Source organism: Oncorhynchus mykiss, chromosome 4, assembly GCF_057628025.1.
Source record: "Oncorhynchus mykiss isolate SJ-2025 chromosome 4, ASM5762802v1, whole genome shotgun sequence".
Lineage (NCBI taxonomy): Eukaryota > Metazoa > Chordata > Actinopteri > Salmoniformes > Salmonidae > Oncorhynchus > Oncorhynchus mykiss.
The window spans coordinates 16,170,164-16,190,018 of NC_143025.1; the positions used below are offsets into that span (position 1 = coordinate 16,170,164).

Below are 19,855 nucleotides of genomic sequence, written 5' to 3' on the forward strand. Positions count from 1 at the left end.
AATTTCTAAAAACCTGTTTTCACTTTGTTGTTATGGGGTAATGTGTGTAGATTGATGAGGATTTTATTGTATTTTAGAATAGGGCTGTAACATAACAAAATGTGGAAAAAGGGAAGGGGTCTGAATACTTTCCGAATGCACTGTAGGTAGTAGTTCAATATGACCAACCAGACCTAGGTTCAAATACTATTTTTAAATATTTCAAATACTTTAGCTGTGCTTGATTGAGCTTACCTGCTGCAATGGAACCAATAGAAAGGTCCCCAAAATACAAACAAATACAAAGGAATATCATCTGATATATTTGAAATACATTTAGGACAAGTTTACCGGACAAAGATTACGCTTATTCCTGGACTAAAAAATACTTTCATTTATGAATCGCCATTGAACATGCTTCTAATTCTTAGTCAAGGACTAGGTATCTGTGCCAGGGAAACTGATCCTTAAAGTATACTACTGTTCTGCGATAGAACGTTTTAAGTGACATTGAAGTGTTTAAATCAACAAGCGTTAAAAGAACGTCACCTTTACATAGACAAATAGGTCTTCTCTTTTGATGGTTCCATCTGCAAATTTCTCTCATGGCTTGACGTACTTTGTGCTCGTTGAAATACATCAAAGCCTCATCAGTGTCTGTATCCCATATCTATTGTATCCTTTACACAGTTTAACTCTGTGCCTCTGGGTGACTGTCAAAAAACATAGTTAACATACTGAATTTACAAGGAAAAAACAATGATCAAGTTGATTTATATGTTGAATCCAGAGACATTATCTAGGGCCTTCTCTGTTTATAACTAGTAATAGTTAATAATTAATGATGTGCAAAGTATTCATGCTGGAGTTTCTCTTTGTCAAATAGTTTTCTCCCATGCACAGTGAGCATGCGCATCGTAAACATGCAAGACACTATAATAATAAAGTAAGTCAAATCAAATCATGCTCTTGGTGCTCTTTAAAAAAAATAGGTTTCTCTTACCGTCCGTGGATCTCCATAAGTCCCTAGCCCCAAGAGGGGAATCTGGTTCCCATCACTGAGAAAATCACTGTGGTTCTCAGCATTAGGTTCATCTCTGAGTCTGTCTGTCTGGACCAATGATGTACAGTGCCTTGCGAAAGTATTCGGCCCCCTTGAACTTTGCGACCTTTTGCCACATTTCAGGCTTCAAACATAAAGATATAAAACTGTATTTTTTTGTGAAGAATCAACAACAAGTGGGACACAATCATGAAGTGGAACGGCATTTATTGGATATTTCAAACTTTTTTAACAAATCAAAAACTGAGAAATTGGGCGTGCAAAATTATTCAGCCCCTTTACTTTCAGTGCAGCAAACTCTCTTCAGAAGTTCAGTGAGGATCTCTGAATGATCCAATGTTGACCTAAATGACTAATGATGATAAATACAATCCACCTGTGTGTAATCAAGTCTCCGTATAAATGCACCTGCACTGTGATAGTCTCAGAGGTCCGTTAAAAGCGCAGAGAGCATCATGAAGAACAAGGAACACACCAGGCAGGTCCGAGATACTGTTGTGAAGAAGTTTAAAGCCGGATTTGAATACAAAAAGATTTCCCAAGCTTTAAACATCCCAAGGAGCACTGTGCAAGCGATAATATTGAAATGGAAGGAGTATCAGACCACTGCAAATCTACCAAGACCTGGCCGTCCCTCTAAACTTTCAGCTCATACAAGGAGAAGACTGATCAGAGATGCAGCCAAGAGGCCCATGATCACTCTGGATGAACTGCAGAGATCTACAGCTGAGGTGGGAGACTCTGTCCATAGGACAACAATCAGTCGTATATTGCACAAATCTGGCCTTTATGGAAGAGTGGCAAGAAGAAAGCCATTTCTTAAAGATATCCATAAAAAGTGTTGTTTAAAGTTTGCCACAAGCCACCTGGGAGACACACCAAACATGTGGAAGAAGGTGCTCTGGTCAGATGAAACCAAAATTGAACTTTTTGGCAACAATGCAAAATGTTATGTTTGGCGTAAAAGCAACACAGCTGAACACACCATCCCCACTGTCAAACATGGTGGTGGCAGCATCATGGTTTGGGCCTGCTTTTCTTCAGCAGGGACAGGGAAGATGGTTAAAATTGATGGGAAGATGGATGGAGCCAAATACAGGACCATTCTGGAAGAAAACCTGATGGAGTCTGCAAAAGACTTGAGACTGGGACGGGGATTTGTCTTCCAACAAGACAATGATCCAAAACATAAAGCAAAATCTACAATGGAATGGTTCAAAAATAAACATATCCAGGTGTTAGAATGGCCAAGTCAAAGTCCAGACCTGAATCCAATCGAGAATCTGTGGAAAGAACTGAAAACTGCTGTTCACAAATGCTCTCCATCCAACCTCACTGAGCTCGAGCTGTTTTGCAAGGAGGAATGGGAAAAAATGTCAGTCTCTCGATGTGCAAAACTGATAGAGACATACCCCAAGCGACTTACAGCTGTAATCGCAGCAAAAGGTGGCGCTACAAAGTATTAACTTAAGGGGGCTGAATAATTTTGCATGCCCAATTTCTCAGTTTTTAATTTGTTAAAAAAGTTTGAAATATCCAATAAATGTCGTTCCACGTCATGATTGTGTCCCACTTGTTGTTGATTCTTCACAAAAAAATACAGTTTTATATCTTTATGTTTGAAGCCTGAAATGTGGCAAAAGGTCGCAAAGTTCAAGGGGGCCGAATACTTTCGCAAGGCACTGTATATAAAGCCTGGATTGCTGATGCTATGTTTTGGCCAATGAAAGGCTTTGAAGCCACCGGTCGGCCATATTGGCACACAGCAGACCTCCAAAGGAATGAATGGAATTCTACAGTATTTCAATAAAATATTTCAAGGTTTAAATTACAGTCGTGGCCAAAAGTTTTGAGAATGACACAAATATTAATTTACACAAAGTCTGCTGCCTCAGTTTGTATGATGGCAATTTGCATACACTCCAGAATGTTATGAAGAGTGATCAGATGAATTGCAAAAAATTGCAAAGTCCCTCTTTGCCATGCAAATGAACTGAATCCCCCAAAAACATTACCACTGCATTTCAGCCATGCCACAAAAGGACCAGCTGACATCATGTCAGTGATTCCCTCGTTAACACAGGTCTGAGTGTTGACGAGAACAAGGCTGGAGATCACTCTGTCATGCTGATTGAGTTTGAATAACAGACTGGAAGCTTCAAAAGAAGGGTGGTGCTTGGAATCATTGTTCTTCCTCTGTCAAACATGGTTACCTGCAAGGAAACACGTGCCGTCATCATTGCTTTGCACAAAAAGAGCTTTGCAGGCAAGGGTATTGCTGCCAGTAATATTGCACCTAAATCAACCATTTATAGGATCATCAAGAACTTCAAGGAGAGCGGTTCAAATGTTGTGAAGAAGGATTCAGGGCGCACGCACAGTGAGGTGAAGACTTTTGGAAGAAGGGCAGCAAAGAAGCCACTTCTCTCCAGGAAAAACATCAGGAACAGACTGATATTCTGCAAAAGGTACAGGGATTGGACTGCTGAGGACTGGGGTAAAGACATTTTCTCTGATGAATCCCCTTTCCGATTGTTTGGGGCATCTGGAAAAAAGCTTGTCCGGAGAAGACAAGGTGAGCGCTACCATCAGTCCTGTGTCATGCCAACAGTAAAGCATCCTGAGACCATTCATGTGTGGGGTTGCTTCTCAGCCAAGAGAGTGGGCTCACTCACAATTTTGCCTAAGAACACAGCCATAAATAAAGAATGGTACCAACACATCCACCGAGAGCAACTTCTCCTATCCATCAAGGACCAGTTTGGTGACGATCAATGCCTTTTCCAGCACGATGGAGCATCTTGCCATAAGGCAAAAGTGATAACTAAGTGGCTATGGGAACAAAACATCAATATTTTGGGTCCATGGCCAGGAAACTCCCCAGACCTTAATCTCATTGAGAACTTGTGGTCAATCCTCAAGAGGCAGGTGGACAAACAAAAACCCACCAATTCTGACACTCCAAGCAATGATTATGCAAGAATGGGCTGCCATCAGTCAGGATGTGGCCCAGAAGTTAATTGACAGCTTGCCAGGGCAGATTGCAGAGGTCTTGAAAAAGAAGGGTCAACACTGCAAAAATTTACTTTGCATCAAATTCATGTAATTGTCAATAAAAGCCTTTGACACGTATGAAATGCTTGTAATTATACTTCAGTATTCCATAGTAACATCTGACAAAAATATCTAAAGACACCAAATCAGCAAACTTTGTGTAAATTAATATTTGTGTCATTCTCAAAACTTTTGGCCACGACTGTACATGTATTGCATTATTTTTGTTGTTGTAGTGGGGACAGTAACTTTAGTAATAAAAAAAAAATATTTTATATATTTTTATGTTTAGCTGACATAATATAATTTAAAAGTATGCATTAAAGTGTCTGTAATAGAATAAATGTGTCACCTTCACTCAGATATCGTATTAAAAACTGCAAATATTTCTCTCCACCCTATGGCAAAATGTGTAGAATTGCAGGAAATGAACTATAAAACTTAGGGGCTGCTAAAATGTGTGTGTGTGGGGGTGGGGGGCACCAAAAGGCCCCACCAAAAGGCTAGGGCTGGCTCTGACTGCATGTGTAGGTATGGATGTGGGTATGCAGACCTGCAAGCTACTGCGGCCACTCATGATGAGTTGTATTTCTTTGGCGGGACTCTCAGTTCTCCTTTTATCTATAAAAGGGCACAGGAGCAAGCTGGTTTGCAACACATGATGATACTCCCAAGAACAGTTTCACAAGGTTAGTCACTTACTTACTCAGTTATGTGGACACATACAATTAAAATGTCCCTTTACACCCCCACCCCTATCAAAGTTGCTCATCCCTAGTCTCTGGACTATGGGAGAGGTGAGGCTGGGGCTTACCTATCTAGGAAACGTAATGGCTGATGTATTATCTACTGAGATTACCTTTAATCCAGAATGCAAAATGACCCGCCTAGTTCTCTGCTCTCTGTGTCACTCAGTGCAAAAGGACCTGCCTAGTGCTCTGTTCTCTGTGTCACTCAGAGCAAAATGACCCGCCTAGTGCTCTGCTCTCTGTGTCACTCAGAGCAAAATGACCCGCCTAGTGCTCTGCTCTCTGTGTCACTCAGAGCAAAATGACCCGCCTAGTGCTCTGCTCTAAGTGTCACTCAGTGTAAAATGACCCGCCTAGTGCTCTGCTCTCTGTCACTCAGAGCAAAATGACCCGCCTAGTGCTCTGCTATCTGTGTCACTCAGTGCAAAAGGACCCGCCTAGTACTCTGCTCTCTGTGTCACTCAGTGCAAAAGGACCCGCCTAGTGCTCTGCCCTCTGTGTCACTCAGAGCAAAATGATCTGCCTAGTGCTCTGCTCTCTGTGTCACTCAGTGCTCTGCTCTCTGAGCAAAACGGACTAGAAAACCCACAAAGTAGGGTGAATGATGACATAGTACACTTTTGGTTATTCAACTAAAGGCCTGCACATACTGTACGATTTTAGCCGCCTTATGCCACGATTTTGCAGTTTCAGGAAAAATGGCCACATTGTCGGAAACGATTGTCGGATGTCTTGGTTCGTTCAGTGTGACAGGGTCTAGGTCTGCCGATTAAGTACCACTACATGCGGTCGGTCGTATGCTCTAACAAAGGCTCTGATAAAGTTCTGGTAGTGTCAGACATTTGGAGCCTTTATCGTGTAATGTGGCTGGTGTTATGAGCCGATCCCGTTGACTGACCAATAGGAACAATATGATTATTGTGAATAGTCAGATTAATATAATAGTTGGCGTGTCAAACGTATGGTCCAATCTGGCCTGCGGGTGGTTTGAGTAAAAAAAATAAACATTGATGTTGAGGAAATATAACACATTTTCAGTGTGGCCCTATGGACCTTGTTGAAGACCAAATGGACCCGCCGGGGCAAAATGAGTTCAACACCACTGCTCATGCTTTGCAAGAAGAACAATTTACCTAATACTCTTGTTTACATGACACATCTGAAATGAGGTTACCTGATGGGAATTTGATAAAATGCACAAAATCGCCAATCAAAATAACCATTCCACCACAGTGATTATGTTATTTTTGGGAAGCCTATTTGATTCTAAATTCGGACATATAAAGATTGTACGTGAAAACTATTTCTAAGATGCATACTGTCAGCTTTTCCGAACTCATAATTTGTACATGAGCATAGAAGGAGGCTTGTGCTGCTGGTGCTAGCACAGATCATATACACATCTGCACCTCTGCAGTTTGACTATGTTGGCTGATGTACGGTGCCTTCAGAAAGTATTCACACCCCTTTACTTTTTGCACATTTTGTTGTGTTACAGCCTGAATTTAAAATCGATTACATTTAGGTTTTGTTTCACTGATCAACACACAATACCCCACAATGTCATAGTGGAATTTTGTTTGTAAAAAATATATATATATTCATATGACCCCTGCTGAGTGACACATATGAAGACACTCTAGCTAGCCTCACAAGCCAATTGCAGACTTCAATTACAAAACTGAAGCAAATCATACAATCTGGCCAGGTTGATATCAAGATTTGAATTTGGTAAAAGCGCACAGTGTGTCATGCAATAATTGTAAAAGACTGAATCAGATGTACAGTGTCGGAAGGACTTTAAGCTAGACTCAGCTAAATGACGGTTCTGCCACAAGCAGAAACGTGGATATTGAGTTGAGCGAGACGCAAAGACTGAGCTCTCACACAGTATATGCGCATGTGCACAGGTTCCCTTCACGCACCAAAACAGCAGAGAAGTTGAGCCTCACGCTGTTAGTTATTGCGGAAATTGACCCACTATGCTGTTTACTTTCTGCATCTATGTCTTATTGCTGAGTCTACCTTAAAAATACAATTACAGTATGGAATAAACTTTTGCAGTTGAGGGTGATTCGCTCAATATTATTATATTTTCATTTGTATTTACATTTTAATGTGCAATGTCCCAGGGACATCATACATGTACAGAGCCTCCTATGACCAATATAAAAACAAAAGACCCTCCTACATATGAACGGTCTCCATTGTCTTCCGTCAGATGGCGTCATTCTAACGCGACACGTCATCAGTGCAGACGGCCGTTGCGCTATCAGACGCGAGACAATGGTTTAGAAATTCTGTGATGGATCTGTCCCTAAATTTGATTCAATTTATGGGAACAAGCGCGCGCTTGAAAGGAGCACACATTTCCCTCCTATCACAGGGCTTTACTGCAACTGACCCCACCCATCTCAGATACCGCAGCTTGCGCGCCGAGGAGCAGTCTGGGAGAAATATACAAGCAGCATCTGGATTTGATTTAATTCATACGCGCTGTTGTGCAGTACTGTAGCCTGCAAACAATCATATAAATTGCTTATATATTTGTTGTGTGTTTGCAAACGAGGGATTTAATTCAGTTATAAATGCGTAGTGCTGCTGATGCTGAATATCTGAAAGCATTTGACAAAAAGGATCTCATCTGCACGCGGATGTTGACCAAAGAAGACATTGGAGTGTTCCGGAGGCAACACAACACCGACGAGAACGAAGGATGTCTAGACTAGTTATATTCTTTTGAATGGACATTTTTGGGAATACCTGCATGTTTGGATAGCTCACTGTCAGGTGACATAGATAGACAGGGGTTCTTCTTTATCTGTTGTTTTAATAAAAGTGAAGCAGCGATGGATGAAGGTGCAGAGTCCGATGATGCTGTCATTATTGTGGAGAACGAAGCAGAGAGCATGCCAGTTCAGGAGAACACGAACGCCTGCAACGAGCGGACAGGCACCTTGAATTTTCTGGACACTTGTCCCGTGTGTCATTTAAACTTTCACAGTCGAGAACCAAAACTTCTGCCATGTCTCCACTCTTTTTGTAAGAAGTGTTTGCCGTCGGCTTCCAGGAATTTGGCCATGCCAGACACTAACAGCTCGACGAAACCACGTGAGCTGCTCATGTTTACAAACTATAGATACGCGAGACAGTGCATCCCAATGACTGTATAAGGGGAGGTGCATCCGGGTGTGTAAAATTGCAGTCTGTGCAAGATAGGATGCTATCGTGTGATTTGCAATTGTCTGTGATGTATTTAAAACAATGAAACTGTATTGGAAGTCATTGCATCTACCAAGAGGAATTTAATGCACAGATTACAATTTCAGACATGTGATGAGTGGGGTTTGAGGGAAGGAGTCTTATCTCATGTTCTTGTGCATTCTTGGAGATATTTAACCATTTCAGTTGTGTGTGCAACTTCATTCAATATGTATGCATGTTGTGTTTGTCTGCCCATCTTCCCATTTACAGTGAATGTGATTCGCTGTCCGGTGTGCAGACAGGAGTGTATGGAGGTGGACGTGATGGAGAACTTCTTTGTGAGGGACTCAGTGGAGGCTTCCAGCAGCACCGTGGAGAGGACTGTTCAGGTGGGTGGAAATACTGGTCAATGTAGTTTACTGCTGGATTGTACATATGGATAACCCAAGCAAAGCTTGTTCAGCAGCCTGGATCTCTGTTATTTACCAAGCCATTTCACCAAGATGCCGGGTGTTTTTCAGCTTAGTAGCCCATGAGCATTATACAGATGTAAAGCTGAAGCTTGGCATTATCTTCAACATTAATGTCACTACCACAGACACACAGTTTAGTCTTTGGCAGATTTCAGGCTCTAAATTCGAACGTTTACTTTCTAACCGATATTCTCTCTCCTGAGGCATAATAAGTTAAAATTCACATTTGACTTAACTTTCGTGGAAAGTAATACGACTGACTGGTCCCTCTACCTGTCTGCCAGTAGCTATGTATGTGTCTGACTGGTCTGTATACCTGTCTCTCTGTTGATGTTTGTCTGACTGGTCCCTCTACCTGTCTGCCAGTAGCTATGTATGTGTCTGACTGGTCTGTATACCTGTCTCTCTGTTGATGTTTGTCTGACTGGTCCCTCTACCTGTCTGCCAGTAGCTATGTATGTGTCTGACTGGTCTGTATACCTGTCTCTCTGTTGATGTTTGTCTGACTGGTCCCTCTACCTGTCTGCCAGTAGCTATGTATGTGTCTGACTGGTCTGTATACCTGTCTCTCTGTTGATGTTTGTCTGACTGGTCCCTCTACCTGTCTGCCAGTAGCTATGTATGTGTCTGACTGGTCCCTCTACCTGTCTGCCAGTAGCTATGTATGTGTCTGACTGGTCCCTCTACCTGTCTGCCAGTAGCTATGTATGTGTCTGACTGGTCTGTATACCTGTCTCTCTGTTGATGTTTGTCTGACTGGACTCTCTTCCCTGTCCGTAGCTATGTATGAGTTGTGAGGACAACACAGAGACTACAGGTTTCTGTGTGGACTGTGTGGAGTTCATGTGTGCCACCTGCGTGGAGGCCCACCAGAGGGTCAAGTTCACCAAAGACCACACCATCAGACAGAAGGGGGATGTATCTCAAGGTGCAGTACAGCTTCCAGTCTGACTGAGGCAGCAACGATTGTCAAGGAAATATCTATAGAACAACAAGCAGAAGCTCTATTTACATTATATTCTTGTTGATTCAGTGAAAATAATGCTCACATCCTCCTACACAGTACAGAAAGCCTGAGAGAAAATGCATACCTGTACTGTAGCTGACAGATTGGAATTGGTTACAGTAAGATTAACTTCTGGCTTTTAAATGCTTTCCTATTGGTTTTCCAGAGTATGTGGGTGTTTCCACTCATAGGCCAGTGTTCTGTGAAGTCCACAAGCAGGAGCCCCTGAAGCTGTTCTGTGAAACCTGTGATCTACCAACCTGTCGAGACTGTCAGCTACTCAAGCACAAGGACCACAAGTACTGAATACTGATGTGCCACTATTGATTTAAAAAAGATATATCTAAAAGCACATTTTTATTTGAGCGAAATCTGCTATTTAAATAAATATTGATTTATATATTAATTAATTGATTTATAGTGACTAAAGCTGTCCTTTATTTGAGTGGATTTGAATGATTTTGTAACAATTAAATAACTAACTATGATATTTTAATTAGTTACCAGTTTCTGGAGGATGCCTATAAGAATCACAAACATTATATGGAGGATATGAATCGTCAACTGCTGGAAAAAAAGAAGATAATTGAAGATGTGTCAAACTCCATAAACAATGGGTAAACAATGCATCTGAGAATCTCTATGCTTGCTGTATACATGTACACGATGTATAGTGAAATGTGAACACTGTCCTTCCATCGTGCATCCAAATACGTTTTCTGTTTCGTAAGATGAATTTGTTCATGTCTGTCTTTCATGTTTGTCAGACTCCTTCAAGTTGATGAGAACCGCATATCAGTTCACAATGAAATCAAGAAGTCCATCTGTAGTCTGATACTAGAGATCAACAGAAAGGGAAAGATTCTTGTCAATCAGCTTGAGGTACAGTATGATCACAATCACACCTCTAACATTAGGATGATTCTGTTTATTCTCACGTTTCCATAGCTATTCCGACTCTAGGATTTGTCAGGTTTCTTTGTATTCATTATGAGTGCAGAGAGCAGGAGGAAATGGCAAGGCCTACAAATGTTTTGATTATCATGTGCCCTAGTCATGACAGGAGCTTACCCTGAAGGCAGTGTTACAATGCCACATATTCTGGGAAAAGGCTATACGGATACTCCTGACCTGCAAAACAATATTTAATTCCAGAATTGTTTAAAATTAGGTTAAGGTTAGGGTTTGGTTAAAGTAGGGGTCAGTTTTAGATTTTGGTTAGTTGTTTTAGAGGTCAGGAGTGTCCTTATAGCCTCTCTCCAGATTCTGACTTCTCCATCTATTTCCTATCCCCCGAAGGGCCTGACAAAGGATCATGAGAGCGGTCTGAAGAAGCAGAAGGAGGATATTGGCTATCTGTCCAGACACCTGGATCACGTGATCAACTTCACAAAATGGGCGACAGCTAGGAACGGCGGCACAGCTCTCCTGTACTGCAAACGTTTGGTAAGACCTCCCTCCCAGACTCTCCCTCAGTCCACTGACTCCCAGGCATCCCCTATCCCTAAAGCCAGACAGGAGCCCATGGTGTAAAGCATAGATGAAATGCAGAACATATGCCTTGTGTTTTCTCAGTTTCTCCAAATTATTAATAACATCCCTTCTGCTGCAGATTCTGTTTCAGATCGGAAACCTGCTGCGGGCTAAATGCAATACCTCGTTTGTACCGCAGAGCACTGTGCGTTTCCAGTGTCGGTCAGGCTTCTGGGCTTCAAATGTCGATCTGGGTAAGAGAGAAAGCACAATGAGAGTGGCTACACTGAAATCTTAGAATTCTATTTAATTGAAAAATTTAAATTAGAGTGTTTTATGTTGGGGGAGAAAATGATCTGTTGGACAAGGAGTGTGTCAGTAGTGGTTTTAAATGAGCAGTTGCAGTTTGCACAAATTGAGGTTGTAGTATTGTAATTAGTTGTACTGTATGTGTTTGGTATGGTGCAGTTTGTTTCTGAAATAAAAGATCTGTACCAGGTCAGTGTATTACCTCTTCCGTTATGCTGAAGCCGTCTCTCTTCCTGTTCCCTCAGGCTCATTAGTGGTGGAGAATGTCCCAGGCCCCCAGCTGGGCAGCTTCCAGGGCATCCCTCATCAACTCCCCCATCCTGGGCAGGGCCCCTCAGGCTCCCCCAACAGCCTGCCCCCAGGCCTCTCCCAGGCCCGCCTGGCCCCCCACAACCACAACACCCTGGCTCAGCTCCAGATGCAGGTGGAGAAACTAGCCCAACAGCCTCACTGGCAGCCCCAGACCCCACCCTGGGCCTGGTACCAGAGCATGCGGCTCCAGAGACCCCCTCCAGGGCCCCTCCAGGGTGGCTCTCCCTCCCAGAGTCTCCCCCCCATGCCACAGCAGGGCCGGAGGTTCATTGCCCCCCCTGCAATCCATCTTAGTCCCACCAGCACCCTGCCAAGTCCTGGATATCCTCCCCAGGTGGGAAAGAGTGTGCACGCTCGTGTGTGTGTGTGTCAGTTTGATTGACAGGGATTCTTAACAGGCGCAGACAGTGGATGACGTCTTCCCAAATGGAGCAGACAGCCTTCACATCCTGGGCAATTTATGTCTTGACTTGTCAAGATCATTTTGAGTCATAAGGTACCATAAAAAAAAAACATGTATAGAAAAAAATAGTCTAAATCTCAGTGCAGCTGCTCACGTGTGATACAGAACAGACCCAAAGCCTCCAGAGATGATGATAGATATGTCTGGTCTACAGTGTTTAGTCTGAGGCTGTTTTACACGAGCTCTAAAATACAGGAAGATCAAGAGGACAATCCACTGGCCTGTAGATTTCAGACAAGAGTTGCGTCATGGCTGATGTGAACAAGCTGTTGAGGTGGAGCCTGGAAGCACTGTTCTTTTTAACAGCCACGTTATAGATCATTAATACGCTAGGCCTTGTGTTCAGTTTGACTTTATAATGTGTCATCACTGTTTTGAATTATATACAGTGTCAGGAGGGAATGGTTGGTCAGGGCAATGTCTAGTCTCATTATTTCATGAGTACATTTCTGACAAAACAGTGTATAACTTTATCTTTAGTTATATAACCCCTCATCATATTGTCTGTGGAACTCAAAATTCAAGTTTCTATGCATTTTTCCCCCAATGTTCACCATTGACTGTTGAACCTGCATGCTTGGATCTAGACCAAACAAAGAAGGCTGTTTCAAAACAACGTGCTGAAGTAAAACATTCTGGAACATTCACAAGTGGCTTGTTTGTGTTCTGTCTTCTGTTTTGCTCTGTGTTGTGAAAGCCAGGGGCTCCTATCCTAGACATAACCTATCACAGACTACTTTCCCAGACAAAACCAATTACAGACTGACGATACACCATTTAATATGTCTGTCACTACCATTGACTCATAAGAATAGATATGACATTGATTGTTGATGGCATAGCTCTGTCTGACTCTGTCTCCAACTGTCTGTCTGTCTCTCTCACTCACAGGCTGTCCAATCACTGAGAGGCCTGGTGAGCAGCCCCAGCAGCTATGCACTCAAACACATGGACGTATTCAACCCAATGCCTCACTTCTCCCACAATGCACCACTGTCTAGCAACGGCAGCCTCAGTTCTCCTCACTTGCGACAGCAACAGGTACATACAGCTGCGTTCAAATAAACACCCCTGCACTTCACAATGGAGTGTAATGGAGCAGAATGTTCTGTTTTCTCTCTTCAAAACGGAGTTGAATGGCTATTTTCTACCCTGTAGGCACCTGCCACTTACCACAGGTGATATAAATTCCACAATAAAGGACAATCACCTGCCTCCAACCAATTCATTTGAATTCTGAATAATTTAGTCCAGGCAATTAAAAAAAACTTTGAATTGAAAAATCTAAATGTCAGTTTAGATACTTTTTGGGGGGGGCCTGTGCAGGTGAAAATCAAAAATATACATGTGAAGTACACTAAACATTTTCTTAATTTCAACTTATTTGAGATGAAATAGTGAATCGTGCAAGGGTGGCAGTATACTTCATCACAACTGTAGCTCTATTTCACATCCACATATCACTCTGTAGCATGATGTTGTTAAGAATCAGATTGTTAGCAGCTTAATTGATGTTGTGAAACCTTTTTAGATGGAGTCTGCATATCACAACAAGCACCCTGGAGGCCCTGTCCAGATAATAAGACCCAACTTCCCTCAGACCCTACCAGCTTCCCTCCCATACAGAACTGGTATGTATTGGTGTTGTGTACTACTCTACTAATACTACACAACAAAATATAAGAAAACAAATCCAAAGCTTCGTGTATATATGACCAGGGATCGAAGTTCAGGATTTTGGACACTGTCCAGCCAGGCTAGTAGACGTCAATGTTTACTAGCCCGGGTTCAAAATCTGTTCTATGCCATATTTGAAAATACAAAACATTCACTAGTCAGCAGGCTAGATTGGCACATTTCCTACTAGCCCGGTCTGAAAAGTACTAGTCACGGTCAAGCAGGCTAGATTAATTTCCATCCCCGTAATATGTATGAGGAATACAATTTATCTTCCTTTAGCACAAGGACATCATCATGCAGGACTAACTGCTATATCCTGTGAAGAGAAACCAGGGTAAGATAATGATTTCACATTCTTCATGAATTCTATACAGGCATGACGTTTTGATATATAAAAAAAATCTTTATATTTCTCTTTCTCTCACCTTCCTTCTGATTGGCTGATTGAAGGACTGTTTCCTGGAAACCTCTGGAGACACAGCAGAAGGCGTATGGAGCTGGGGGATCAGCTGCCAAGAGGAGACGAAGGGCATCGCCTGGACCCATCATCATCATAAAAGACGAGCCAGAGGACGACATCAGCTGTGTAAGAGGACGGATGGACTGGAAATAGACAAATGTTCATAACTGATCATTACAATGTTATAATAATGATTACATGTACATCCTATTGCATGTTACTTGAAATGGAATGGGTGATTTATTTGTCTTTGAGCCACAGTATTTATAGATGGTAACAGCACAGTAATGATATACTGTGATGTCGTAATAGTGTTCAATACCAGGATTGCTGTTGGGTGGTCCCTGAGAGGTCACTGTTCTGTTTTTGAGTGTTCTGTTAAGTAAGTGTGTTTGTGTGTGTTTCAGGTACAGGGTAACCTGAGAGCCAACCTCCCAGACAGTAGCACGGGGGTCCAGGCCCAAACCTGTCGGCAAGATGGAGGGGAACAACAAGTCCAGATTTCTTGTCAGAGCACAGAGGAAAAGGCCCAGGCCCCACCACAGCCTCCAGGGCCTTCAGGGGACCTGAGTCAAGCCCCACAGCAGAGCCACTCTCTGGGGGCAGAGCAGCAGCTAGGCAGTCAGGGCCCAGCTCCAGAAGAGGACCCTAATGAGGATTGGTGTGCTGTGTGTCAGAATGGAGGAGAGCTGCTACTGTGTTGTGACAAGTGTCCCAAAGTCTTCCACCTCTCTTGCCACATCCCCACCCTCTTCAGATTACCCAGGTACTATAGGTCCTAGGAGAGAGGTGGACAATCTTACCCTTGGTGGGCCTGAGTGGGTGCAGGCTTTTTCTCCATCCATGCAGAAACACACATGATTGTAAATACTATGGTAATTAGAATCAGGTGTGTTTCTGCTTGGTTGGAGCAAAAGCCTGCACTCACATCGGCCCTCACCGGGTCAGATTGCCTACTGTATCTAATGCACTGCCCTAAAATGGGATTAAATGAAATGGATTGGTTATCTGAAATTGATGCTATAATGTTGTTATTAAACTAAAGTTTCTATTGGTTTGCTGTTGTTTTTATTTCAGTGGGGAGTGGTTCTGCTCATTCTGCCGTGACCTGTCAGTGCCTGAGGTGGTGTATGACTGTGACATCAGCAGATTAGAGCCCAGAACAGTGAAGGAGGAACCAGACTCTGAGGGAGGATTCTGCCCTGTGGACAAACGGGTCAGTATTGTACTGTACTGTACTTGAAAAATACAATACTTTCTCAGGCCTACCTGAGGTGTTTAAGATTTTATCTTATTACAATACATAATCTCTGGGGTTGATATAATGTAAAGGTTTGGTGTGTTGTATTTCTCTCTCTCTGCAGAAATGTGAGCGATTGTTGCTGAAGATGTACTGCAGTGAGCTCAGTGCTGACTTCCAGGAGGCTAGATCCCCCTTGGTGAGTGGAGAGGAATGCCCGATCCCAGGCTAGATCCCCCTTGGTGAGTGGAGAGGAAAGCCCAATCCCAGGCTAGATCCCTCTTGATGAGTGGAGAGACTAATGCCCAATCCCAGGCTAGATCCCCCTTGGTGAGTGGAGAGACTAATGCCCAATCCCAGGCTAGATCCCCCTTGGTGAGTGGAGAGACTAATGCTCAATCCCAGGCTGGATCCTTGGTGAGTGGAGAGACTAATGCACAATCACAGGCTTGATCCCCCTTGTAGAGTGGAGAGACTAATGCTCAATCCCAGGCTAGATCCCCCTTGGTGAGTGGAGAGACTAACGCTCAATCGCAAAAATTAACTCCTTACCTTTACGTCCATGTGGTGATAAACAGAATTTAATAGGTACAGATGAGGATCTTAATTTGATCACACTTTTGTTGCTAATAATTTCCCTGCACCGCATGAAATGCAGATGAGCTTTGATTTACATAAATTCACTGAAAACCCACACTTACATATATACAGTATTGCACTTTTCATGTAGTCTACTTTTGGCCAGCTAATTACCTAACCACCTATCTATCAAGCAACATTATGGACTAAACTTTTAAATTGTGTTGCTGCAGGATTATTTTGCTGCGACAATATAGGTCAAATTAAGATCCAACATCTGTAAAAACAATATGGTATTGGTATTGTAATATCTCCACCTTGCTCTTTGGCCGCTTATACCGATAAAAGTCTCTCAGTGCATAGGCTAGGAGGTAGGCCCCCCCCCAGGAATGTTTGTACAAAAACTGTGAGAAGCTCGTTTCTGGTGACTTTTTAAATAGGCACTCTACACCAAAAATAATTTATGTTGACACCATCTGAAATAGAATTTTCCCTTTTTTAAAGCATTAAAAGCTGTTGCTCAACTAATGCAGCATAGCGGCTTTAAGTAATCGGCTGAGTCACAGTGTTTCCCATCTGCATTTACCTCATTGAAAACCCGAAAATACATTGAATGCCTCAAATGCTACAAATATATGTTGCCACTGTGATCTTAAGCGTATCTGGGTAGAAATATGACATTTTTTTGTAATCATATTTTTGTGGCGCTGCTAAATTAATATAGGAGAAATATTGACATAGGCTTACCATTACTGTACCAAATGATGTCTATGGATCAATATAGAGAGGTTATGTCAGGTTAGGTCTGTTTTTGGATTGAAATGTCTCCTTGGTTTATCATCCACTATATAGCCATGATGAGGGACATGGAGAGAAACACTTTTTGTTGTTTTGTATATTGTGATAGCCTCTGTCTTTTGCTGTAGATATTGCCAGAGAACCAGGAGACCCAAAAGACGCCGATGGTTCTGTCCATTGTGAAGAGCAAGCTGGAATCCAGGGAGAGCCCCTGCTACCAGACACCTTCTGAGTTTGTATCAGACATCCGACTCATCTTCAGGAACTGTGCAGCATTCAATGAGGTAGACTAGACAGCACTAACGTTTTCCAGAAGAGTCCTTTTATCTTAGTTTACACAGATGTGTTAATTAAGCTCTTAATGTGTGTGGATAGACAGTTTTTACAATGTTTGTTATTTACATGTTAATTTTAGCAGATGCTCTTATCCAGAATTAGTTACAGTCAGTGCATTCAACTAAGGTAGGTAAAACAACTACATACATCTGTCGTCTCTTTCCTCCCATGCCAGGCTGACACTGAGGTTGCCACTGCAGGGAGAAACCTGGAGAGGTTCTTTGAGGAGCAGTTGAAGTTACTCTACCCTGAACGGATTTTTCCAAAGGTCAAATCTGAGGTCATCAGTTCTGTGACCCCTCCCGTCTCTCCTCCCCCTCCCACAACCCCTGATGAGGAGAGTTCCCAGCATGCAAAGCATCAGCGCAGGTGCTCTGAGACCCAGGAGTTGTGTACTCCTGCTCAGCTAAGCTCACCAAAGGGAGAGGAAGAGGCCGTATAAGCGTGCACATCGTCATCTCATCAACTTTTATCAGTCAATAACACTGCCAGTACTAGCCTATACTAGTAATTCATCTTATTCTCTGAGAAAGTCTGATTTTCTAAATGTGCCAAAATAACGTTCTGTGATTGAATCATTTTGCACAAAAGAACAGTGAAGCAGGGTACCAAAATCCTTTCCTCCTCCTACTATACCTGCTTAAGACTGGTTTACATTAAGGCTGTACTAATATAGTGTTGCTATGACTAAAGACCCTGAGTATCAAATATGAAAACAGAAGGTGTTTGATTATCCAGCAGCCTGTGTGGATATGGTTCTTGTAACAGAGTATGTGTACCTTCTGGGGAATAGGAACTGTTACAAGGTTAGTAAAGTGAAAACACGTCAAAGGTATCAAACCAGCCTGATAAAACACAAGACTATTTCAGTTGTTATTGGAAGACTGTATGAAGTGTTAGTTTCATGAACATGTCAGCTGTGCGAGGTCTAGTTGTTCAGGCCTACGGTAGCCTTGACTCTAGTTTACAGTGATGGCTGGTAGCATGACACAAGGCCTACTTTATTAATCGCAACAATAGAACTTCCTCTTTGTTCCCTCATTGTTTTGTCATTGAGCCATTCAATGTGTCATGTATTTATATTTTACATTGTTGTAGTGGTTTTTATGCAGTGTATGTAAATATTTACAATGATCATTAACTTAAACCAGGCAAGTAAATCTTCAACAAAATGCAGTCCCAAATAACCTCATTTGCTATGTTTTCTCATGACTTCAAACCATCGCTACTTATGAAAACCAAAATATTGTATTCATAAAAAAGACTTATTGCATGCAAGTTTACTTGCAGCTGTTTACAGGGTAAAATAAACAATGTCCATTATCTTACTTTATGATTCTTATTGCTGTTTGGGGTCTGTGTGGTATTCATTCAGCATTTACAGTAAGACATGTTTTATAGGGTGAGGAAATGTAATCTATTGGTGATGAATATATCTATCACAGTTGGAATAGTTAAATAATAGCTAATCCTCTTTTAAGTTTACTGTAGTAATTCATCATGACATGGGGCACCAAAGGGCAGGTCCAGATAACCAACAGTACAGTACATGTTAGTGGCCTGATGCTGGGTGACATGGAGAGTGGAAGACCAGTCTGGTTGTGGTTCAAAAGGACTTCAGTGTCCTCTAGAAGATTAGCACCATTTAAAAGTGACCTCAGCCACTCTAATTTCCTCTACCTAAGAGATCTGAGTTTGTCCTGAGCTGCTGTTTCTCATTAAAGGGTGAAAAGGAGAGGGGAGGGGAAAGTGGTGTGTGTGACCTCTGGTCTCTTGGCCCTCCCACCCCTACCGGAGGGCAGCTCCCACTCAGCCCAGTCAAAGCTCCCAATGGTGGAACAAGCTTCCCCATAATATGAGGACAGTGGAGTCCCTGCTCATCTTCCAAAAACGTATGAAACCCCCCCCAAAGTTGCCAGGATGCACTTAGTTGACACTTCCAACTCTCCTCATTTCAGCAAGGGTACAGAGCATTTCGATAGTGACTAGCCTTAGCAGCACAGGGAGGCACATCCAGAAGAGTGCTAGTATTAGCCATGCATGGCCACTGGAGATGTTTCTAGAGGGGCTGTGTGATGTGGTGTGTGTGAGGGGGAGGGGGGACACACATGGCTCTGATTAGATGATTGTTTACTCTGGGCTCTCTCACCATGCATACCCAACGCCAGATGACTGATTGAATTTGCAGAAAGACTTAGTTTGGTATAAAAGGTTTATAATGCCATCTATCAATTATTTACCTCCTTGCAAATTTTGGCACATGGCAGAGGATGTGTGTGTGTGTATGCGCGCACGCACGCGCGTGTGAGTAGCTTTCAAAGGGATTGTGCCCTCTAACAGTTTGAGAAACATAATGAGTGGTTAATCAAGTGCCCATGGCAAGCTGTCCACAGGCATTATGTGGGAAATAAAATAATTAGTCATTCAGAAAATGTGTGGTGAACACACGTATAAAAAGCCTCTGCCGCAATTACGTGTTATGATTTTTAGCATGTAAACTAATCAACTAATCATTTAACGCATTTTCCCCCTTATAAGCTAATTGGCAATCCATGCATTGAGGTAACCACATTTACGCAACACCTGGCTGTTATAGAACAGTAGGCTAACACTGGCAGTTCAGATCGAGAGGAAATGGTCCATATACAGTATCTCTTCCACTTGGTGAAAAAGAAAC

At 42.5% G+C, this 19,855-nt stretch overlaps 1 protein-coding gene across 1 annotated transcript; it reads left to right on the forward strand.

Annotated features, from left to right (window-relative positions):
* Positions 1-7,074: 7,074 nt before the first annotated feature.
* Positions 7,075-18,501, forward strand: LOC110521390 (transcription intermediary factor 1-alpha). Its single transcript, XM_036969157.2, has 18 exons — positions 7,075-7,956; positions 8,320-8,438; positions 9,303-9,450; positions 9,695-9,827; positions 10,029-10,145; positions 10,296-10,410; positions 10,828-10,974; positions 11,141-11,255; positions 11,556-11,956; positions 12,977-13,126; positions 13,617-13,716; positions 14,045-14,099; positions 14,216-14,351; positions 14,633-14,991; positions 15,303-15,441; positions 15,590-15,664; positions 16,971-17,126; positions 17,354-18,501. The coding sequence occupies exons 1-18, from the start codon at positions 7,695-7,697 to the stop codon at positions 17,618-17,620; spliced, it is 2,994 nt and encodes a 997-aa protein (XP_036825052.1). The 5' UTR covers positions 7,075-7,694; the 3' UTR covers positions 17,621-18,501.
* Positions 18,502-19,855: the final 1,354 nt, after the last annotated feature.

Excerpts from the sequence above, each read along its gene's own strand:
- LOC110521390 (XM_036969157.2), top strand. The coding sequence starts at position 7,695 with ATGGATGAAGGTGCAGAGTCCGATGATGCTGTCATTATTGTGGAGAAC. Across the intron at positions 10,146-10,295 it reads TCAAACTCCATAAACAATGG|ACTCCTTCAAGTTGATGAGA; the intron begins GTAAACAATGCA and ends CATGTTTGTCAG. Across the intron at positions 13,717-14,044 it reads TTCCCTCCCATACAGAACTG|CACAAGGACATCATCATGCA; the intron begins GTATGTATTGGT and ends ATCTTCCTTTAG.